This window comes from Mugil cephalus, chromosome 16 (genome assembly GCF_022458985.1).
Source record: "Mugil cephalus isolate CIBA_MC_2020 chromosome 16, CIBA_Mcephalus_1.1, whole genome shotgun sequence".
Lineage (NCBI taxonomy): Eukaryota > Metazoa > Chordata > Actinopteri > Mugiliformes > Mugilidae > Mugil > Mugil cephalus.
In genome coordinates this window covers 6,176,696-6,201,386 of record NC_061785.1, presented here as the reverse complement: position 1 = coordinate 6,201,386, position 24,691 = coordinate 6,176,696, and the positions used below count along the sequence as shown (strand labels likewise).

Here is a 24,691-nt window from a genome sequence, read left to right as displayed (position 1 = left end):
TCAAATACACAAAGGGAATTGATAAAGGGATAAGGGATAGCTTAGCTTAGCTTAATTTGTATGCAAAATGATAATAGTAATATATATTTATAAATAGCACTAGTTTTATATAGAACGCATATAGTAGGTGGGGGCCCCTACTTAATCTCTCCATCAGTTTGAGGGGGATTTATGTGGTGAATTAGTCTAAAACGTTAGATGTCAAGCTAAAAGAAATTTAAGAAAAAAAATTTGCCTGTTTTTGTCTATGTTTAAATAGGTTATGGGACTAATCAAGCCTTTTAAACTATTCATTTTTACATTTTTTGGGATATTTTCTAATCTAAAATCATGTTAACGGTCAAACAAAAGAAGAATAAACACAACTTTCAAGTTAAAATCCGCTTCCACTGAGACGACTCGCGCTCTCTTGACCTGCCAATAACCACAACAAGCGCTTGTTCACATGCAGCGGGCTGACGACTGATGCTGCGTTTGAGGCTGCTGATCACATTGCTGAGACAAAAAACTGACCTCTGTTTTATTTGTCATTGCTTTGTTCATGTTGTCTTTAAAAGGGCGCCCTTAAAGGGAACTTCCTCAGCCTTCAGTTGTCATTTATAATTTGCTTGTTTCATTGCAAACTGTTCTTCCCTGTAACCTCTCATCCGTCTCTGCATTTTCTCTCAGCTAAAAATAGCTATAATGGATATATCAAATCAAGTAAGTTTGATTTCCATTCTCTCTCTCTCTTTCTGTGTGTCTTGTTTTCTAACCATTCCACTCATGCGTCCTCAGCCGTCCCGCCACTTGAACTGTCTCTAACCTGCTGTCTGGTCTGTCGCTGTGCGTCGCTGTGTTTCATGTGTGCGGGCGTTAGGAGACGACTGCGTGTCTGTGTGTTTAAGGCTTCAGCCGCAGCTCAGCAGTAGATGGTGCTGCTGCTTCACTGTGGCGTGGACGCATTAAATCAGCACTTCAAAAACATTACATTTAATTTCCACATTTAGAGTATTTGAGACGCCCCCGATCGCGGTTCAGCTTTTGCAGCGAGCCGATCCGGCGCTTTCTCAGGTCCAGACCTCAGAGGAGTGTGAAGCTCGTGGGCCTGGTCCACTTTAACATGATCTGTTATCGGCAGCAAATCTGCCACATTGTGTTGTCCTGAAGAAGTGCTGTGCATGTTTGACACGGGGCAGATGAATAGTAGAGGTCTGGAGCACGGAGGATAATCTGCTAGACAGCTGACTGTTGAAATAATCATCTCTCTCCTCCAGTTTTACCCCCCAGACATGTTTTTTTTTTTTTTAAGAAAACCCATGTGTGGTCTGTGCATCTCTACCAGTTCTACCTCCGTTATATCTTGAGTAGCCAATTGGATTTTAAATCTACCTCCCCCTTAGTCAGGCGTGAGCTACACACACCAGCTAGTGGCTCTTAATCCTCATTGTCACCTCCTTGTTCTGGTGGCATAACAGTTGCTGAAACACCTGAAAGCGTGATTATTAATTCATGCTTATTATAAATATCACAGCAAATGTCAAATCGAAGCGTCTCATCCGTGGCTATACGAGGTGGTTAAGTGGTGTTTAATAAAAATGAGGCTTTTCTGAATTATGCAGCCATTAGCATTCTTGTGCCAGAAAGAATTACCCCCCAAAACCTGTGATTGTCTTTTAATTATGATAAGAGTCACAAGATGTTTTATTAACATATACACTGCAGGTCCTATTGAGGTCGGCTTGAATCAAATCACGTCCCCCGTGTTTGACTTGAAGAATTAAAGCGCGAGTTCGCACAAATCAAAAATGCAGGGATTGGATTATTAGATCATTTTAGTTTTTATAAAGTAAAGTTAAGACGTCTGGGAATTCCACTTTGACCTATTAGAATAAAGACATTAACTGAATTGTGATCATGAAATTTTATTCACCTCTATGTTGCTGGTTAATGGAGACAGAAACCTCTTTATATAACATAAAAGCCATCTGGATTTAACGTACTTTAAAAACAATGCACTGTACAGCTGCTGATTTTCCCTCCTCTTCATTTAGCAGTAAACACCAGCCCCCTAATCCCGTCGCCGGCTTATCGGTACAAGTCGTCTAAACTGAACCACGGCGCGGCCAGCGGGGTCCGCAGGGGAGTCGCCGGCGTGTCCGTCCCTTTGGTAAATAACCGCAAGGGAAGCCTGCGGTCCCCCGCCGTGCCCTCCGCTCTGAGACTGAGCCTCACGGGCTCCAGGGACCTGGGCCAAGTAGGCCGGCTACCAGCGGTGGCAGAAGAGGCCAGCCGGCTCCAGCGGGCTCGCAGCCTGCCGGTGAAATACAGATACCACTCCAGTAACGCCACACTCAGTCAGAGGCAGTGTAAGGGCCATGCCCCCACCCCCGCCCCCCCTCCCCAGCAGGCCTGTACTCAAATACAGCACAACCTTAAGCATGTGCTTGCCAGTCTGGGGTGGCTGCATGTATAGCATTCCTCACTAATGACCCAGTGTGTGCAGCTGTCAGCTGTGAAACATTAAATATTGAACAGGCCGAGCAAAGATGTGAAGGGCCAGTGTGTCGGAGCATCCCTCTCCACTGGAAGCCCCCCCGCCGCCCCCTTTAACACCCCCTGCACTTCCAACATCTTCCATTATGGTGTCATTGTCAGACACGCTGGCAGCGCCTTAAATCATGTGTTCGTTCGCAGAGGAGCATGAACTCTGAGACTTTTATTAATTGTAACGAAAGCCCTCGCAGTTTCTTAGCACAAAAAAGAAAAAAAATAACATAAAATAAAAACCCATTTCACAGCTTGAACCATCAGTTAAAAGACACTCAAGTGTTTCGTCCGTGACCGGTTACAAGCCGTTCCCACTGAATGATAGCTGTTAAAGCGCTATTAGCAGAGAGACCTTCCCTTACTGCGTGTTTGTTTTCCCACAGATGTTTTCTTCAGCTGCGATATTTGCTCGCGAAAAAAAAAAAAAATATTCGCCTGATTACTTTACTCGGGGGGTAAAACTTGTTAATTCGAAGAGCCGAGTGCAGTTTGGTGAAGTGATAAAGACAATGTCCGAGGGGCATCTCAGCTGTACATAAATCACTCTGGCACGAGGACCAACCTAATTATATGAGCCAAAGGCGCCACTCCTAAGATGAAGAAAGACCCGCGATCCAGACTGGATCCAGTATTGGCACAAAAGGGGCTTTATTTCCTAGTGCAGGATGTTTTATGTTTATAGGTTATTACCTTAATTAAACGAGAATGTGAGTGATTAGCATGATAAACAGAGACGCTATCCAAGACCAGGCCTGAGTACTTTTGCACTAACAAGGAATGAAAACAATAAAAGTAGCCTTTAAGGTATTTGCGGAGCTGCATCACCTGACTAATCAAAGTGCTGACATGTGGATTACAGCAGTTCTTCAGATTTGTGTGTGTGTGCGGTTCATGAAAACTCACAGACGTTCGCAGTCGGCATGACAGCTGTTGATGGCGCTCCTGCATGTTTGCATCTCCGCGCACAACCATGCAAATGACGTGCTAACGAGTCGCGTCTGCATCGTGCGAAACCTCGGAGTCGAAGTTGTCCTGTCCACTCCATCTCGTTCACCCGTCTCTGTGTTGCCTCTTTGAATTCACTGACCGCAAATTGTGCCGTGTTGTTCTCTTGCTGCCACCCTTTTGTGGATTTTTGCATGTTTTCTCATAATTACCCCCCCACACACACACACACAAACACACACACACACAAACACTCACTCCTCACCCGTCCCCCACTAACGCTGTGTTTTTGTTGTAGTTGAAGAGGACCAACAATCAGCGCTGTCGCCCAAAAAAAAGCAGCGCAATGGAGGCATGAGGAACTCTCCAAACTCTTCACCCAAGATAATGAGGTAGGACGGCACCGATTGGATACAGCTATGTCAGTTTTTTTGATGTTCAGCAATATAGAGTCGGCTGAAACTACCGTGATTCTGGCTGATTTTAAGTCAACAAAGACCGAGGGAAAAACTTTGATTGTCCCACAATGGGGGGAATTACATAAAAGTTAGGGTTAGGGTTGAGCTAGCCTGGCACGGGTAACATAACAATGCTATTAATTTAGCCACAATAGCTAACAGTCATTTACAAAAGCCACCATGAAATGAAATTTAATGTTATTACACCAATCAGCCACAACATTACAACAAGAGAAGTGAATACCATTGATAACTTTGTGACAATTCACTGTTCTGCTGGGAAACTTTTGGACCTGCCATTGTGTGTCATTACTATAGTTTTTGACACACACAGAAAAACGTATTAGGAACAACACCCCCACCCCATAGCAATGATGCTCCTTGCACAAAAAAACGTTTCAACAACCCAAACAAACATGAAAAAACAGCACAAGGTGTTGACCTGGCCTCCAAATTCACTAGATCCCAAACTGATTCTAGTATCTGCGGGATGATCCTCCTACTGAATAAACAAAAATCTTCCTGCTCGTTGCGCTCGGTGGAGCCACTTTGTTACGAAGAACACCTCCCAGAACATTTCCTGTGGCCCTGTTTTTCAGGGAAAACATGTCAGCCTTACAGAGGAGCTCCATGTGACATCCACACACTGCAGCTCTTAAACAGGCCTGGCACTAATGACAGCACCAGGCAGTCGGAGAGGCTCTAAAGGATAGATAGCCCAGGGCTATTCATCTATTGTCGGATCCCTCTGAGGTCTTTTCAGCACGTAAGGCCACAGATGATATGTATCATCACAATGAGAGGCGAATTTCAAATGCTACCTTGCTTTTATCTTGTCTCGTGGAATTAAATCGCCGCTTATTGATCTTGACTGGAGATAACACTGTTATTCAACAAGAGCCCATTACGGGGATGATAATAGTAATAGTCGCTGTCATTAAGTACCAGGTTATAAAGGGAGCCAGGCAACAGGGAAGACCTGCAGCCTGATGTGTACAGAGTGGAACTGTACGGATGAAACCGAATTAAAAGTGACGGGGGACTTTGTGTTCCCGTTGTTGCTAATACGGCTGCTATCGGTTTGACGTTTGCAAATCAAACCCTCAAATGCCTGAACTGTAGATACAATACAGATCAGCAATATACATTATAATATAATAACAGATTGTTTTTTTTTTTGCATAGATTAGCATTTCCTTTGATCGGCAGCCTCTGTTTTTTCAGGTGGGCGTTCGTCCTTGTTGGATTTGGTTTCAAGTGGTGTTAAATTTGGATCGCTCCAGGTCATTTCCAGCCTCCTGGGTCAAAAAACCCTCGCTCTTTCAATGCTATAGCCACCAGCTAAATATCAACCCACCAAACCAATCCATCTACTTGCCATGCTGCTACGCTGCAGTACAGGTGGATGTGTTATTTCATACGGCGCCCGCTGCCTACACACTGGAGAAGGATTCGCTGTGGTAGCCTAAGGGATACTTCATTGCAACAAGCACAGAAAAAAAAAACTGTGTATATTATATCAAATGTGTTTTTACAGGACCGGCGGCCCGAAGGCCTTTGTAAATAAGTAATGATCAACAGATTGGCTGTGGGTTTTGAAGAGCAAGCCTTTGTCAGTTTGCATGATGGGGAGGGTTTTCAAAGACTTAGCTCGCCCTCAGTGCTGGCGTTACAGTAAGCTACTGGTACTGTAGCAGAGGACCCGCATAATGTGCACGTCAGCCTTCTACTTTACGTCTTTCTCGGGTGTCATTACGCTCATCTAGGAGACACCTGGCCTTATGTTTAGCGGTCCTGATGTGTTAAGCCTCGTCACGCGTGCTCGCGTGATGAATTACGCGTAGGAACGACACCGCGCGATCTCGTGTTTCCAGGATGCCGCTCCGCGTAGAGTCCCGGCAAACTAACGCGTCCTGTCTTGCGACTTAGCAAAAAGCAAATGACGACCTCGCTGAAATTAACACCATTTCCGGAGGCTCCTTGATGGGTCATAAGACACATCTAACTGTGGGATGTCACAACGCGTTTGGTCCCGTCGGGGTGCCATGACATACACGTCACGTCTGCCACGGCACCGCTGAGGCAATTGGCAGTGCAGGATAGTGACAGGCCGTCATGGCTGACAGTGAGCGATAGCTATCCTGGCACAGCTCTGCCTCACCAGTCATCTCCACAAGGACAAACCGAAGTGACAGCAGCTCCACTGTGCGAGCGCTGAAACATTTGACTTTTGATGAAATATTTAGCCAAGGTGTAAAACCACTAAGTGCTTTCGCTCTTATTAGAACTTGCGGAGGCTGTTGATATAGAATGCAATTAGAGCTATGGATGATAATTTACGACTGTCGGGGCTGAATTTTGATAATTGGTTAATCCATTTTGCTGGTTCCAGCTCTTCAGCTGCGATTTTAAAGATACCACCTCAAGGTCTCGGGTATTGTAATGAGCATTTTTGACATTTAATATGATTAATTCATCAATTAACTGATTAAAACTTAAAATGGTTAAAACACAAGTCCTATAGGGATGTTTTAATTGTATTATTTGTTCAACTAACTGCTAGATGTTGCAGCAAATCATCTCATGTGAGCTTTACTGGGTTATATTTACTACTCCTACTCCTCTATTGTGCATTTTAATCGCTAACCAGCACTTTTACGTCAAAATAATTTACTTTATTTAATCTGGACACACTGTGTCTTCTCCTATTTATCATCAGACTGGAGTCTGAGAGGTAGCAAGTGACAGAGAGAGACATTTCCTTCTCCAGCTACTTCTGTTCTTGAAAGGACATCCAGGTCTCGCCTGGGGGTATATGAGCCCAAAGGCGTTTTTTTTTTTTTTTTTTTTTTTTGGCTTCAGTCTCCAGGAGCCTGAGGGATGGTAGTTTCAGCTGACACTTTCATGCATACTTAACGTGTTACTTAAGGTAGCATTCTTTTAAAGTACTCACACGGATTAAAGAGGTGCTCTTTTTATGAGGCGAAGACGTCAAGTATTTAAAAGGTTTTTGGACGGAGACAGAAGGCCGCTGTCTGGGCTTCCAGGAGATAACATCTTTGAACTGTGATCTCAATCTGTCGATTTGGAGCAAAGGGAATTACGCCGGGGAGAACATTGGCTCTGTAGTTAGCTCTGCTACTGACATGGATGGTCCTGGTTTTTATGTTGAATTTATTTTGTGTGTCTGGGTTAGTGACCTGGAACATGTTGTGATGATATGATCATATTGTGTTATAATTTTACAAAATTCTGTTTAAAGTGTCAATCTTAAGTATTCTCATTGTCATTGGTGGCACTTATGACAGCAAGTGGTAATTGCAGGTGTGTTTTCGTGGCATATAATCGTCAGTTGAACATTAAATTGGCCTACAACTCACTAACAGTGTGAAGCTTGTGATTTTGCGCAGTAATGTCACCAACGGATTCCCATTCATAATGCTTTAATAATGCTTTCATGTACACCAATCAGCCACAACATTAAAACCACTGGCAGGAGAGGTAAATAACAATCATCTCAACAAGTCAGTGTTCCAATGGGAAACTTTTGGACCTGGCATTCATTCAAGTGGATGTTATTTAGACATGTAGCACCCACCTAGACCAGACCAGGCACCCCCACCCCATAGCAATGACACTACATGCACAAAAACTCTTTAAGAACAACTCAAAACAATCATGAAGAACAGCACAAGTCGTTGACCTGGCCTCCAAATTCACTAGATCCCGACCTACACCCCCACAATCCATAGGACCCAAAGGCCCCCACTAACAACTTCCTGTTGTCAGACCCCAAAGGACACCCTCAGAAGACCCATGTCCACTCTCTGATGAGTCACAGCTGGTTTGGAGGTACAAGAGAGACCTACACAATATTAGGAAGGTGGTCATAACGTTATGCCTGATCTGTGTATTTCACCATTTTGTTCTGATATTTGGTGAAAAAAAAATACTTTACAGACATTTATTTATGTGAAAATTTTAGTTTAGTTCTTACTGAGAAGGAATAGATCTCAATCGTATCGCTGTGACCAGAACGAGTGTCGTACAACCGCAGGTACTCGTGTTGGGAGACCACTACAGTGGTCAGAGCCAGGTTGGTTGAAGCTCAGAACTACGCTCAGTCAAATTAGTTTGGATAGTTCTGATGGCCTGATTAAACATTAATACCCTTCACTTTGGAAAGCAAATATGGCTGGGCAAATTGCTGAAATATTTAGAGTCTGGTCTGTTAAAGCTTTTACCACGCAGCACACTACGTCAAAAGCTGTATGCAGTAAGGGGGCGTAATTGCATCTCCGTGCTCATGCCAGTCAACGCTGTGTGTTGCTGCCATCTCCTTCCGCCTGGCTGCCGCCGCTGATGTCACTCTGCTTGATGACATGGCAGTTTGGATGGCATTTCTGCAGATGGCTTCTGACAGGAATCAGCAAAGAGGAAAAAAAAAAAAAAAATTGTCAGAAACCTACTTGTTTGGAGTTTCCTAAATATTTCGGAGGTTCTGTTTATGAATTAAAAAGTTAAGGCCGTGAAGATGTGGTTCGGTTTTTTTTTATGTGCGGCCCTAATGATATTCTTTCACTCCCCCCACCCTCCCCACCTTTTCGTTTGATTAGACATGACCCGCTGCTCATCCCGGGGAACGAGCAGATTGAGAGCATGGACGACAACGTAAAGAAATACGACTCCACGGGGATGTTTCACTGGTGCCCGTCCAAAGACATCGAGAGGGTCATCTTGGTGGGTCCCGTTCCTTCGCTCGGCACACATCATTTGTCCCTGACTCTCTTCTCCCCGGTGACAGATGTGTCATGTCACGAAGCGCCATCAGAGGTTGACAGGGCACTTAAACACTCTGTAATGAGGTGTTTGACATGTCATTTGCTATACGGAGGCCCTGTACATAGAACATTTCTTGCACTAATACATATGTCATTTTTCAAATTACTTTCACAGTCTATTGCAGCCATGAACTGCATGATATATTTCACAGGTTGAGCAGGCTGATTGAAAAGGGAGAAAACATTTGCTACAAATGCACATTTATGCCAGCGACATTTATTTATTTATTTTTATTCTTTGCCCTGTTTGATTTCCCCCCTCTCAGACCCGGAGTGAAGCAGCCATGACGGTCCTGAGCGGTCACGTGGTCGTGTGCATATTTGGAGACGTGACGTCGGCGTTGATCGGCCTCCGAAATTTTGTCATGCCCCTGAGAGCGAGCAACTTTCACTACCACGAGCTGAAGCACATCGTATTTGTCGGCTCCCTGGAGTATCTGAAGCGCGAATGGGAAACACTTCATAACTTCCCCAAAGTCTCTATTCTGCCGGTAAGTACAGGGGAAAAACTACAAATAAATAAATAAACAAAAAAATAAATGAATAAATAAATTATAGCTGTGTATTTGCACGGGTTTGTTGTAATTCAAATCATGGATAATGAAAACAAATACAATTAAAGAATAAAAAATACTATAGTTAGAAAGAGGCACTTACAGGCACAGAATAATATATATAAAATAAATGTAATATAAGTAAAATGTGCCTAATATAGACACAAAATCCATATCAGACACGATCTTGGGGTCAAAGTTGCCAAATTCTTATAATGTAATATAATTCTTATATTACATTATAAGAATTATTATCTTATAATGTAGGAAAATACGTAAGGCATATGCAACCACCATCACATTTAAATAAAGTTAATCATGTCTCCATAAAAAGAAAAGATACGACATGGACTAACCCTAACCCCAGCTCTCCCGTAAATGAGAGAAAAGAGTCGAGAAGGATGTGAACAGAGTGGTTTAAAGTACTGTAAAAATGTAATTTTGTAGTTTTGGACTTGTCTGTGTTCATGTAAAAGCTTTAGAACCGTGGTAGGTCTCATTTTAAGCATGAATCGAACTAAAAACCAGTAAGAAAACCCAAATATCAAGTTCTAGTAGCTTATTACGGTAATTTAGGAACAAAACACTTAAAAGTGTGCTCTAACAAAAAACTGCCCAGTAAACATGTTTAATCCTAAGAGTTCAGTTTTTGCAGTGAGCAGTCTGGACCTAAAAGTTACCAGTAACTCCCACTATCGGTGTTCAGTGTCGCTAAATCATCTACTACAGCCTCCACCTGACGCCCTTTGTTCAGCATAACTGATGGATCTGAAAAGCATTTGACAATCAAGCGGCATCAGTTCAGTTCTTTCCACGAATCCGAGCCAAGTCTCGAGCCTGACAACCGTAATTCACCATTTCTGATTCATCTCTCGTACCCCCCACAGGTGAGATAACAAATTCTCTCCTTCGTCTCTCCTTCTGAAGGGCACGCCGTTGAGCCGGGCCGATCTGAGGGCTGTCAACATCAACCTCTGCGACATGTGTGTCATCCTGTCAGCCAATCAGAACAATATTGACGATGCATCACTGCAGGACAAAGAATGCATCTTGGCGTCGCTCAACATCAAATCCATGCTGTTCGACGACAGCATCGGGGTCTTGCAGGCTAATTCTCAAGGTAAGGAGGCGCCCTATCATAGTTCACTGCACCGCCTGGAAGGGACGGGGCGCTGGCACAGAGAATATTCCTCACTGGGTGCCGCCTGGCTGACCTGGTGTCACTGCACTTGACAGTAAACCCTCCTGACTCTTCCTCAGGTTACTGTAACAACTGGTCTCTTCACAAACCCAATAGGTGGCAACAAGCACAGCCTTACCTGGCTTGTTGTGCCTTTGTATTCTTCCTCTATCTGGGTCTGTACTAGCATGTGCACTGTATAATTTATTAATACTGCATGTTACAGCTTTATAAATCTTTAGCTTCTTCAGTAATGGTCATTCTTTGGCATTAAGAGAGAAATGCTTTTAGGAACCTTTTGACCTAAAGAACCAGAGACACAGAAAGGAAAAAAAAAATAGCAATTTCATTACTCCTCTAATACATGTATGACCTCGCATTTGCCTTAGTCAGCGGTAAGTGATGGATGTCAAAACATGGCCTATGTATAATACATACAGCATCACTGATTTAATGTGCTTACTTGTCAGTCTGAGGAAAGCAATGAACGTCAAGTCAATTTGAATTCAATCTTGCGTCACTTATTTTCTATTTCATGGCTGCGTACTGTACACGCCTTTTTATTTGTGTGTGTGTGTGTGTGTGTGTGTGTGTGTGTGTGTGTGTGTGTGTGTGTGTGTGTGTGTGTGTGTGTGAGGGAGAGAGAAGTGTTTCCGTCTGCGTGCGCACGCACACAATCAGAGGGAAACAAAATGAGCAGCGTGTCACATCTATTATATATACAGACCAATATTGGTACTTGTCAAGAATACGGTAACACTCAGCAACTTTGTGCCCCCCACCTTAGGCTGGGAATGGATGAAATAACACACCTCTGATGAAGTATTGAATATTGCATTAACAGATGTGCTTTATGTTATGTTACGTGTCTTTTTTTTTTTTTTTTTTTCAAAAGGCTTCACGCCACCGGGGATGGATAGATCTTCTCCTGAAAACAGCCCAGTCCACGGATTAGTGAGGCAGACTTCTGTCACTACTGGAGCGAATATTCCCATCATAACAGAACTAGGTACGTTTCCTGCTCTGTATTTGTGTCACACGATTCTACTGTTTTGTTTTTTTTTAATTATTAATATTTAACTAATTAAAGGTCGCCAACGCTTGATTAACCTCACTAAGTTTTTTGGGCTTTTTTTCCCCTCCCCATGTTGACGTCTACCATGTTAACTGTTTTTCCCCCTCAACGCTTGTCCAGCGCCATTAGCAAAGCCAGGCAAAAAAGTGCCTGTGATTTCATTCAGTCAGGATAAAAGCAGTGGGACCAGCATACAAATGATAACTGAGCTGGGTAAGAAGTGCCTCTGTCCTGTACTGCAGTGTTGTAACTGCCGCTGCCTCCATATCAGCTTTCTTTTGATTTCTCTTGCTGCACAAGAGGCTCAGTCCATTCCCATGGCATCACTTTGAGCACATTTTACCCTTGGTTCTGGTTGAAATTGCCTGTCTTGTTTTGGCCCCTTATCTCAAAGCAAAATTTCTCCCTTTTATTTTTCTAAGAATTACAGGGCCTTTGATCCCTCAGAAGTCCTCGTGGCTGTTTTCATACCATCTTCTGTCGGATCGCATTCTCTGTCCCGTGCCCCCCTTTCATCTCAGCCCTGTCGATATGACTGACATTTATTTCTGTCCTCACAGAAGTAGCAGTTCTCCAGCTAAATTCTTTTACATCATTACTTTCTTCCAGCTACTGCATGTGTTTTTGTGCTCAAAGACATCTTTAAAGAAGGTTCTGGGGCGATGACACACTTTCATTTGACTTGACGCGCAAGTGCAAGTAATTGGAAGTTCTGTCTTGGATTCACAAGACAAACAATGGCATATTGCTGTTGCTGATATTGACCTGAGGAGGACTTTGAACTGAGGCCTGGAACTTTGACAATATGCATGGTGTCATGAGTGTGCATGAACGGCCTTGGATATGGAATGTGGCGGAGGCAAGTTAGTCGAACGCCAGACATGGTTTCATTTCATTCGTGTGAAGGAAGCTTGGCCAAATTCAGAACGAAGCTTTTTGTGGTGAAACCATGCACAGGTTCCTAATACAATCCATATCTGCTGCTACTGATTGTCGTGCACAACCGCTGCACTTTTTCCGTCCTCCTCTTTCATGTGAATCAGCTACTTGCCTGATCCATGCTTTTTCCAGTCAGTTTTTTTTTCCATGAGATCATGAGATGCGCAGAAAACGAGCAGAATTTCAAGAGCTAAATTTTACCCCGTCTGTCCTCACAGTGAACGACTCGAATGTTCAGTTCCTGGACCAAGATGACGATGACGACCCCGACACAGAGTTATACCTCACTCAGCCTTTTGCCTGTGGGACGGCATTCGCAGTCAGCGTGCTGGATTCCTTAATGAGCGCGGTAAGTTAAATAGACAAATCTGGAAACGTGGCGGCGTTTTTGTTTGGTTTGTTTGTGCAGCGTTCTGAAATACGCAGAGAAATTGCATGTTCTTGAATGCCGTCACTATACTTCCAAAAGAGAAAAAAAAAAAAAAGAGGCAGGCACTCTCTGCTCCCCGTTAAAACAATAAATGGCAAGACTGGAACTTGTGCTCGGTCTGATGGCTTCATTTGTCTGCCTTTCAATTTGAGTGAGGTTAGAACAAAGCTGCCTTCAAGTGTGCTCCAGTGTAGACAAAGGTAATGCTACCTAATGGACAGCCCTCATCCATCATATTAGTCAATAGTGCTGTCAGCAGCCAAGGGAGATGTCACTGAGCTGTACAAGCAGGGCGAGACAAGGGGGCTGCGGTGCAAAGAAGAAAAGGGCAGACGCTTGCCCTTGTTGAAATCACCACAGCGAAAACAGTAAGGAATTAAAAAAAAAAAGATAACAAATCGACTGTAGGGGATTGAAACGCTGTCTTATATTTAGCTTGATGAATGCCCTGAATGTTAGCATGGATCTTTTGCGCCTGATGGGAGTGACGATAACCTGCAGTAACCGGACTCCCTCGTCTGTTCCCTCAGAACAGTGTGACAGAGCAGGGGGATAGATAGCACCGCTCGGCCCCGGCCGGCACTTTGATCGGCTTCAGTTGGTGTTTGCTCAAGGACTCACCCTCCTCTCGCTTCATTCCTTCAGACATACTTCAATGATAATATCCTCACCTTGATCCGGACGCTGGTAACAGGCGGGGCCACGCCGGAGCTGGAGGGGCTGCTGGCGGAGGAGAATGCGTTACGGGGCGGCTACAGCACGCCGCAGACCCTGGCGAACAGGGACAGGTGTCGCGTGGCACAGCTGGCCTTGTACGACGGGCCCTTTGCCGACCTCGGGGTAAGTGAGTGGTCTTGTCAACCGAAGGGGCAAGGACATCTTTATCTGCATGTGTTGTGTAAGCTGACTAGTGAAAGGACTCAGACTGTCACTGATGGCGGCGATGTGCAACCAAGATGATTAATAGCTGAGATGTGCGACAAGGACATTTTGAGAAAATTAAATCACAACCAAAACTGTTTTTTAGTTTTCAGTCATTTTCAGCAATTAATACACTGTCTTACTTAATACATACAAGCATACAGCTAACATGCTAGCAGGACAGGAATGTGGCAGCTTGTGTGGGTCACTGTGACTCTCTGAGCTCCTTGCTATATTCTCTGTACTGAGCTGTTTATTCTCCCCTGGCATTTGTTTGTTGTCAAGGTTGTATCTAATATCACTCAGCAGAGTAACTTAAGGCTAGCCTGCCAACTGTATCTTGTTAGGTCACTGTAGAAAACTTACAGCCAACCCCTGCCTCATGACTTTTTAAAAGCACTCGTGGGGCAGTGTGTACTCAGGCAGAGGTTAAATCTAAAAAAATTTATATTTGTGGTGATTTACCCAGAATCAGACATAAAGTACCTGAGACCCAGACTTGAAGTGTTCTTTAAGCACCACACTTATGTGGAAGTACTGAAGTATTCAACATTTCTGTACGTTAAGTATTGCAAGTAGTTAATTTTAATATTTACTACTCAAGTACTGAGACTATCATTGTTTATATTATTTCAAATGTTAAGCCGACGAGACACTCACAACTCAGTACATGCTGTACAAGGAGAGGAATGTCTAAGATAGAGTAAATGAGTACATATACAGCCACTAGCCTCAGGAGTAGGCTGTTCATTCACAAAATGCTACATGAAATGCTACATGAAAGAAAACAGAATAAGTTTAATCTGCCTCCCAGCACTCAGACCCAACACAACAGCTAAAGCTAGCTAGCAAATGTGAAGTCGCTAGTCATCAAGCTAACAGGAACTTACGTTAGATTGGCACTAATATGACAAATATTAGCCAATAGTTACCATAACTTTGATATGAGGCTTTGTACATACAGTATGGGCATCTTGTTAGCTCGACGTTACCTAGCTAGCTATCACTGTGGCTTTAGCCCATTCTAGCCTTACCTTGGAGCAGACGTATGTATGCTTGTTTATTTTGTTATATTAAGCTGGAGTGAAACATTATGTTTGATGCATTTAAGGCGTTGCTCATGTTAGGTTTTCGACTTCGGATATGAACAACCCCCCAGATAAAGTCTTGCGGTACCTAGTGTCCAAACACAGCCCGCTTGATGGACCTTGTTTACATAGTAACGGTTGCTAGGATGTATGATTGGACGATGGCCATTTGGGGGCGGGGCTTTGCTTAGTAAAAATATTAAGCTCATTAAAAATATGTAGTGAAATAGAAGTGGAAGTAGGAGAAAAGAAAAATACTCAGCATTTTAGTACTTAAGTACACTAGTGAAGTATTTCTACTTCATTACTATACATCTCTGCCTAAAATACTATTCTTTATTTTCTGTTGCTGTGTTACAGGATGGTGGTTGTTATGGCGACCTGTTCTGTAAGGCCCTGAAAACATATAATATGCTGTGTTTCGGCATCTACCGGTTACGAGACGCACACCTAAACGCACAAAGCCTGTGCACTAAACGGTGAGTACGTGTCCTTGCATTCACACGCCGCAAACTGGAATCTGAATTAACCTGCATTAATTCCAAACCGGCCTCCTGTGGCCACGCTGCCTTCCTCTGCTAGGTATGTCATAACCAATCCGCCGTACGCATTTGAGCTGGTGCCCTCAGACCTGATATTCTGCCTGATGCAGTTTGACCACAACGCCGGCCAGTCCCGAACCAGCCTCTCCCACTCGTCCCATTCGTCACATTCTTCGAGCAAGAAGAGCTCCTCCGTCCACTCGATCCCGGCTACCAACCGCACCAACCGCGCCAAAAGCAGGGACTCACGGGACAAACAAAAGTATGTGCCCTTCTAAAGCTCTCTGACTTGTCTATGTCCGTGAACTGTGCCTGCAAGCAGTGTTGTCCTGTGTGTCCTCCTGCAGGGTTCAGACAGACTGTTAACACGTCTCTATGTGCGTCCGTCCGTCTGAATGTGTATGTATGTGTCACTCGTACGTCCACTTGTATGTTTCCATTTAAAAACACAACGCAGTACAGAATGTTTTCTCTCCTTTAGCAGGGCCGGCCTATAGCACAGCCAACCACGACTATCAAGGGGCTTCTGGCTTTATTGCAGTTTCTTTCCATCCATTAGCTGTTACTGTGTTTTTTTTTCTCCCCCCTATCTTGTACATTTTATATTCCATAAACTACAGAAGTCTTTTACCGGGGTCGTTAGCTTTTTGAAATGGCACTTTATCATGATTTGAGCTTATTGTTGTATGATATGAATCATCGTAAAGCCCCCTGCAGTCCAAAATAACATATCTGAATAATCCTAACATTTTGATTGCAGTCAATTTTATTAAATATGTGCACACATATATAGGTGATTAATGGAGAATTTCCTTTTACAACTAAGAAATCTACTCTAAATAATAATTAATTCAAGATTTACTGCCATGTTCTTACAGAACCATTTGAAACAATCCAACTTGGGGTAAAATGTTAAGAAGGGCTTTTAAATGTGTAATTTTGCACGATGTCCCCTTTAGAAAACAGAAACTGACAAACGTTTGATTTCATCTCTTGCTTCACCGCAACTTTTTTGTCACCGGGTCTCTCCACCTTAAAGCATTCCAGGTTTTGCTCTGCTGAAACATCTGTTTTATTTCAAATCAAAGCTATATATGTACTTGAACTGCAGTTCTAAATGACATGTCTTAAAGAAAAAGTTCATGTTATGTCATGTCTACGATAAATATTGCACATTGTGTCCTCTTAATGCCTTCTGATTTCCATTAAAATGTTATACTTTTAACTGAATGCTATTTGCCACCGTGAAGTATTAATTATGTGGAGATATTTTACAAGTAGGAACTGTTATTAATAAAGTTGCATCCACGTTATAATTACACTGTCTTCACACATCTTTTTCACTGTATTTTAGTGAATGGTTGTGTTATTACCACTTACTGAATGATACACTGAGTAATAGTTCTGCTATAAATACTGCACCGGTATGTGCTGAAAGTTAAGGTTCAATAAAGCTGACTTAACTACAACAACAGCAAATCGAAAGCGATCAAAGCCTGAAGTCGCCAAACTGGACAACTGTCACTCCTTGGCTACATCTATCGATTCGCCATGAAAATGAATAGAAAGCCACATCCTTGGTAGAAACCAACACAGGACACAGCACGGACCAAGTAACTCGTAGCAAGCATTGATTGTGCTTTTTTTTGTTTTTGTTTTATACACCTGTAACAACAGAAGCAGCAGCACTCATGGCGTATTAATGTTGAGCCAAATGACCCAGAAAAGCCTGGTCTGGAGGAATAATTTACCCAATTCAAAGGAAAGGAACTCCAATCGTCACTTTGCATACCTCAAACAGTGGAGTACAATCATATCTCTAGCTCTGGCTGAATATACTGTACATCCAACAAATTAATTGGTACTTAAATCAGTCATCAGTCTATGGTCGGAGATGTTCTGGCGCCACATTCTACTTCAACCCAATGCTGTTTTGCAACAGACAATCCATTATAAGAACTAAAGAACAATAACGCACCGCCACCCACGTTTTGATCAGGCAGGCGATTCCTCACGACCGTCTGAGTCTGAAAACAGACTCATTCTCTCTGAAGAATGGTCTCATAGATGCAACCCTTTCGATTTTGAGAAACAAAAAATTGCCTCATACCTGAGGAAACTCTGAAGAAAAAAAAATACAGAATCCAACCCACATCCGTGACATTGTGACTGTGGTTGTCAACATATCAGATCTAAATGGTTATAAATCATTACATTGCACAAGAAGACAGAGGGTCCGTCTCCGTGCGCACACTTTCAGTCTTCACGCAGAGTTCACGCATCGCCAGGAAGCAGACAAGTGTGTCCCATGTCGATAAAATACCAACACGCTGTACACTCAACCGGCACTGTAAGTGCTGTTTACCATAATATAGCTTCAGAACAGTATTCAGAGCCCGTATCCCACAATGCAATGCAGCGTATACTGCTTCCAATGTCAAGATATATTCTATATATTCTTAATGAGATGAATTATCTTCAACTGTCAATGTAATTGTTAGATGTGCGGTTTTATTGTGAATTGAAGGGAAATGTATTAAATACTTAAATTTAATCAGACAGAAACCACTTGAAATAATATTATTTTGTCTCTTTTTTGTTCTTCTAGATTACTCCATTTTTATTAATTACCTTACCGCTGTCAGCTTGTTTTTTCACTGGGATCTAATTGTAAACTGGAGGCTTGGTTCATCAGTACTAGTTAGGGAAAGTCATTCATCAAGCCAGGCGCAGTGATCACTGATAAATCTTCAAATGCTTGCAATAATAATAACGAGCACTCGTTGGGCGCTGAATATTTATCACAAGAGTAGGAAACTTAACTGCATGTGTGTATACTGGGGCAGACTTTCCCAAAACAAGGCGTACTGTTGGGTTTCTCCAAGAATTGTATCTACTGTCTGCAGTTAATCGACTTTATTACCTGTCACTGTTTGTGTTTTGAGTCATTTTTTTTTGGAGAATTAGAAGAGGTATGCACCCTACAAATATTTTCTGGTATTAAAATAAATCAGAGCTGCTGAATGAACACTTCAAGCTTACCATGGTTAGTAATCTGTGCCTGTTTTCACCATTTACATTGCATTTTTTTTATTATTATTTTTTTTTTTTCCAGAAATATGGTCAATGAGCTGTAGTTTTCTGTTATTTTAAGTACGTTCTGTAACACTTTTGGTTCTGTTAGCTGCATGCTGCTGATTGGGTTTTGAATTCCATCTGAAATTCAGACTTCATCCCTCCAGCTGCTTTAGCAACAGGCATGGGTACGGTATGGCTGCTTGACACCAGCTACAGTGGCTAGATGCATAATAATGGCACTTAAAGACTTTGATCCATGTTGTTTTACTTTATTTTCCACTGAGATGTCTGCAGCCCACTGTTTAACCTACTCTACATCCATATGTAATGAGATCATCTGCTGTTTTTATGCCTGTGATCATCACGCTGTGCAGTTTTCTGTTATTAATGGTCACATTAGTTCATGTTCCCATTTAGCTTACATTTAGTGTACTACTTTCTTTTCCCAAAGTGCAACAAGGATGAATAGAGTGGGCCAAGGTATGGAAGTGAATGACTATGCATGATGTTAAATAATGCATCGAACACAGTCATGCCCTCGCTGACATTTTGCCCTCTGAATGAAAGCCAAGTAGCTTTGGTGTTTCCAAATGAGTGCATCAGGGACGCATGGTTGTGACCTCGGCAGCACATCTCACAGCAGGTTTTGAATGTGTGATTGCAACTGAACGGTTTGATGCCACTTCACTTTACTCTGTGTCACGTTTGATGTTTTATCGCCGGTGACCTGTACCTACTGGCATATGTGTTAATGCGCTGCCGCACCGCGGCTTTAAGTCACGTTGATGAAAATGCATGACCATGGACGTTGCCAAGTGGATGACTCAACAGCACTAGAGAAGAAAGTTGCATCAAGCCAAAAGCCTGAAGCCCTCTCACAAGGGGAGACGTCAAAATATGTATTTAATTAGCGAAACACTGTATTAACTTCTAATCTGATGTAGTCGAGTATGAAACATGTTTTTTTTTTTTTTTTTTGTGTAACTGGACCTGCATGTCTCCTGACCCAACCAACAGCATGCTTCAATGGCTCTGTGATATGTATGAAAATTGAAAAAACTGGGACACTAAATGATATTTACCTGCCACTAAAACTCCACTTTGGTGCTTATTTAATTACATCATGTCAGAATTTCACCCTAAACCCATAAACTCAAGCAACAGTTTCTCTTAAAAATGTACAGAAACCAATTTGATGACACTGAAACTTACCTCCGCGAAAGCATTAACTGTCTGATGTCCCTCCTCTTTGTCTCTATATGATTTTTTTGGCTCTTTCTCAGAAAAGACATGGTTTACAGATGAGCCAGAGAATACCCACCTGAGGACCATACAGATCAAGCCTGTGAATACGCTCGCCGTCAACCAAGTCAGTCAGTATAAATCCACAAGCAGCTTGATTCCACCCATCAGAGAGGCAGAGGACGAGTGCTGAGCTCCGGACTCACGCCAACACCTGGACACCGGGACTCCCCGGGGGGGGGGAGGGCCTCGCCGTGTTCGTGTCAGTCCAGGACTTCACGCCTCCTCGTCTGCAGCCATGAATCGCCACAAAATGACTTTAGATAACGCAGAACCCGCTTTTCTTCATGCAGCCAGTTTATCGTACGAGAGAGATTTAGAACCATCGCGACAATCGTAGTCGAATGCCGCGCGGCCGCTCAGCTGTTAGTTTGCACAGCTGATCTTTAAGCAGTGACCAGACTCCATGACTTTTTTTTTTTTTTTTTTCGGTTACATTTTGGGGAATGAGGGTCACTTGAATGAGAAGAACAATTAAAAAAAAAAAAAGACTAAAAGAGGTGATGGTTCTGATTTCTGGATCGCGTTTTGCAATTGTAAAAGTTGCCTTTTTAGCTGTCCATGAACAACTACTTCTACTACTGCTACTACTACTACTACTACTTCTACTACTACTGCATTTACTTCACCCAGCGTGTCAGAGTTATTCTGTACAGTATGTTCAACTCGTATTGTATTTTACATCCTGCTGCAACTCCACCACAATGGCATTGTTAGTGACTGACTCTCAGCGATTCCTTTGCCATTTGGAGCTAATTCACAACATTTGTGACAGTAACGACGGCCGGTGCCCACGCGTAAAAACGGCATCCGGCCCCAGCCTTATCTCTATCCATTCATATTCGTCTTATCTTTGCCTTTTTCGAGTCGTACGTTAATGATGTGTTTTCATGTCGCTGTTTTTGGTTGCGATGTCCAAAAAAACCCCAGAAACATTATGAAATCTCTGCAAGGTTTTTACAAGGGTAAAAAATGTTGGGAATTTTTGTTTTATTTCCTGATCAATAGCCAAATATGATAGAGCTGTTTTGTTAGTGACTTTATAAAACAACAAAAAATGAATCTCACTTAATAATATATGGAGAGCAAATGATAAATCTGCACTTCAGTTTTGATGTGGAAGCCACATATCGCATATCGTGGGCATCTTTAAGTCCTCCTTTGGCTGTAAGCACTGCCTGACACAGGATTGTCTTGGAGGACACTAAGCAACTTTGTACGTACTCCATGACCAATCTTAATGCCATAATCAGACATGCTAACGCTTTATTTTTTTATTTGGCAAACATGAAAAGCAGCTCTATCATAAAAAAAAAAGAAAAAAAATATTTTTTTTGGCTACTTGTATGTTTTTCTGCTACCTGATTACATATCTGATATATCCATAAAACTATATATTTACAGAGCGTGTTGGTTATTAATCATGTCTTATTGGAATAATGGAACACAGCTATATTGGCACTGTTGTCACTTTACTTCAGGATCAATGTGTGGGAGGAAAAGTTAAAAAAAATAAATAAATAAATCACAGCAGTTCATAAAATTCTTAATCCACAGATGATGCATCGCAGTCTAGCCTAGGATTTATGTCGGATGTAAAAAAAAAAAAAAGAAATAAATAAATAAAAGAGGGAGGTTGTGACATTTTTACTGGCACAGAGAACATCCGAGCTGTCCATCCCTCGGTGCCAGTAATGTGCCAGGCAGTGCCGAAGCCAACGGAGGACTCTAAAAAAGACCCACTGCTGCGAAAAGAGGCTTCAAGTTGTTTTTTTTTTTTTTTATCTTTCCCTAAATGTGACGCTGTACTTCCCCTGGAGATAACTGTAGTAAATTAATTTGAAAAGTCTTAAAACTATTTTTCTTTTTTTTTCTTTTTTTTTAAATCATCCATCATCAGGAGCAGAGCCTGAAAGCAAATCATATTTTTATGTAAATCTGTAAAAGCTTAATGTTTAAAGTATTCCTTTCTGGTGTATTCCTGTGGGGTTGAGAGACGTTCAGCGTTGCGATCTAGTTTGTATTATTTTTTGTGCTTCTTCTTCTTCTTCTTTTTTTTTTTTGTTTTTTTTTTTAAAGCACACTGACTTGTCGACTCAATGACCGTGCTAAGTTGATATTTCTGACTGTCATAATACACAGTAATAAATAAACGTTTATTGTCTTGTACAAATAGGCTTGTATAAATTGTACATGGGTTCATTTTGTATTTTCACAAATTAAAAGCAGATGTATTGTGTTCTACAGCGTGTCGTGTTTTTTTTTTTTTTTTCTGATGGAGGGACTGTTACAGAGAACCTTGTGTTTTTCCTTTGCTACAGTGAACTGTGACACGGGACACCTCACTGTGCCCTCTGGATAATGGCTGATAAAAACACTCTCCACATTCTCACCTTGGGGATGGAGAGAGCCCATCATGTTGCTTGTTAACGATTTTACACACCACGGCTCTGTGGGAGACTGTCAGCATGCCAATAATATTTACAGTCTAACACCTCGCAGAGAGGCCGCTGATTTCCCTGATCCTCCTGCCAGCGGCACTGTCACCTCTTCTTAGGAAACCAACACGTGTAACCATCACACCAGAAACACTCTCGTTACTGTAAATGTATTGATTTAACGTAAGGGCTCGGCGCGTTACAAGTGTGTAAAATTAACAGTGCACTCGTCTCGGTCATTAAGCTTAATTAGCAACCGATACTCCATAAGAGCTCATAAGAGCATGTTCAAAGGCTGGAGCGTCCTGGTACGAAACAGACGTCATCTTGTTGGTTGTAGTTAAATGACATTACTATAGATTCTCTGCAGACGAGAGTAGAAAGAAATTTGATGGATAAAATCTAGATCGTGGGTCCTCAACAGGGGGTCCGTGACCCCCTAGGTTGTTACACGGAGGTTCTTCAGAGGGGGTCTGATTGATTTATTGATTGATTTGATATGAAGCCAACATGTTTTATTTAGTAAAGGGATAAATGGAGGCAGAAGACTTTCACCACTGTCTCAACACACTAGCCGAGACCAGTCAATCTACACCACCTGTACACAGTAGGCCCCGCCCCCATCGCTGGTAAGCCAATCAGAAGGCTGCATATTAGACACTGACTCTGTCAGGTTCCCCGAAATTGGCCGAGACCCTATTCTGCAATGTTTATGTCAGGTATGTTGAGGTTGACGGCAGTTGCACGACCACCCTATTGTTGCACATGTTTGAAATAAAACAATTATAATAATATTTGAACCTGTGTATTATTTGAATAGCTTAATATCGAATGCAAATGATAATTATATGTATATTTAGAAATAGCATAAGGCCGACTTTAACAAAGAGGGAGGGAGTCCCTACTTTGGGGTTCTTGAACCTTAAAAAATACTGAAGACCCCTGATCTAAATGCAATGTCATGTAACCATAGTAAAATGGTAAAAATGTCATTGCCTTGCACAGTTACTCCTAAACTAGCTCACTGTAAGTACATGGGGTGTAGCGTGGTTGTAGCCAAAGAGCCAGGCTTGGGGAGGAGTCCAGTGGGTCGCTGCAGCAAACTAGCAGCGGTTCATCAAGTATGTGGAAATGCTTCATTAAATATGAAGCCCATACTACCGTGACATGTCAGTCCTGAAGTACTACTGTAAAATATGTATCTGAAAAGACATCTGCTAACGCTAGCAGGCCGGGAGCCAGGTCCACCCCTCAGGATGTTTTTTTGCTACCTTTTTTCACTATTATTTCGCATTATCCCAGACCAATCACAAGTTGATAACCTCCACTGTGAAATGATGAAATTGCATATATTAGCTGGCCCTTCTAACAACACACAGTGGTGTACTATTAAATCCCACTGATGGTGCTGAGTTGCTGCTTGTTTTTATACAGTCTATACATATCTGCAGCTCACAGTATGTAGCACATGAACTGTCTGTTCTCAGCGTATGTGTTCAGGTCAAGAATATAGATATCAAATGTTGCAAATCTTTACTTTCTACTGGGTTTTTATAGTGACGGCATCAGTGAAAAGTCGGTGTCGACTTGACTTTCATCACACAACAGTCGACTTTAAGAAATCTGAATCTGACGCCTAAAATGTGACCACCTGAAGAGCATGTGAATAAACCAGGAGTGCACATGCAGTAGAAAGCACAACTGTAATTCATGTAGAAAAAACCCAGACATGTGCTGCAGTTCATAAAATAAAAAGAGCATTAGCTTCAGACAGCTAGAATAATGTCAAACTTAGTACGCAGCATACTACTATCACCAATCAAACACAAACAGGTGCAACAAAAGATTACCTCCAAATAACACAAGGGCTTTTTCAAGTAGATAAAAGATTCCTGCAGCGGCTGCTAAAAGCAAAACACAGAAATTGCTCGTGGCGAAGTAAACAATTTAAAAGCCATTTCTTTGACTTTGAGAGTTTTAACACTGACACCAGTTCTACCTTAGAGAGCTCAGATTAATATATTATACAGAACTTCAAACATATATAAAAATGTATTCACGCTCACGGAAATCTCTTTGCATTAATGTAAGACTCAGAAACACATAGTTCACATTCATAATTTTCAGATGCGTGTTTTGAACTCGTCTGAGCCTCGGCGCGCACAGCGACACGCACGAAGTCACGATCCCCCTCCGCGGACAGCTCTCGTCCAGCTGCACTGGTGATAATAGTTTCCATGACAATGCAGCACTCCAAGTGCATCAATGCCAGCCTGGATAAACAGTGATCCTTTACCAAAACAAGGGGGTCATTACGGCAGCTTGTCAAATCAATGTTGAGAGTGTCCTGGCTGATTAAGGCGTCCCCTCT

General features: G+C 42.3%; 1 protein-coding gene across 14 annotated transcripts in view; it reads left to right on the top strand.

The window, feature by feature from the left end:
- The window catches only part of LOC125022175 (calcium-activated potassium channel subunit alpha-1-like), a 100,185-nt gene extending 78,059 nt beyond the window's left edge, over positions 1-22,126 (top strand). For 4 of the 14 annotated variants that reach the window (XM_047608566.1, XM_047608565.1, XM_047608570.1 and 1 more), the window contains 13 exons: positions 670-702; positions 3,773-3,866; positions 8,549-8,672; positions 9,040-9,264; positions 10,255-10,447; positions 11,403-11,516; positions 11,703-11,795; positions 12,740-12,870; positions 13,597-13,791; positions 15,321-15,439; positions 15,543-15,764; positions 19,032-19,060; positions 19,864-22,126. In XM_047608566.1, the coding sequence (XP_047464522.1) occupies positions 670-702; positions 3,773-3,866; positions 8,549-8,672; positions 9,040-9,264; positions 10,255-10,447; positions 11,403-11,516; positions 11,703-11,795; positions 12,740-12,870; positions 13,597-13,791; positions 15,321-15,439; positions 15,543-15,764; positions 19,032-19,060; positions 19,864-20,015 (1,724 nt within the window). In that variant the 3' untranslated portion in view covers positions 20,016-22,126. Of the gene's footprint in view, positions 1-669; positions 703-3,772; positions 3,867-8,548; positions 8,673-9,039; positions 9,265-10,254; positions 10,448-11,402; positions 11,517-11,702; positions 11,796-12,739; positions 12,871-13,596; positions 13,792-15,320; positions 15,440-15,542; positions 15,765-15,983; positions 18,312-19,031; positions 19,061-19,863 lie in introns of those variants that run through there. The other 10 variants (XM_047608576.1, XM_047608575.1, XM_047608573.1 and 7 more) reach the window with 9 other exon arrangements.
- Positions 22,127-24,691: the final 2,565 nt, after the last annotated feature.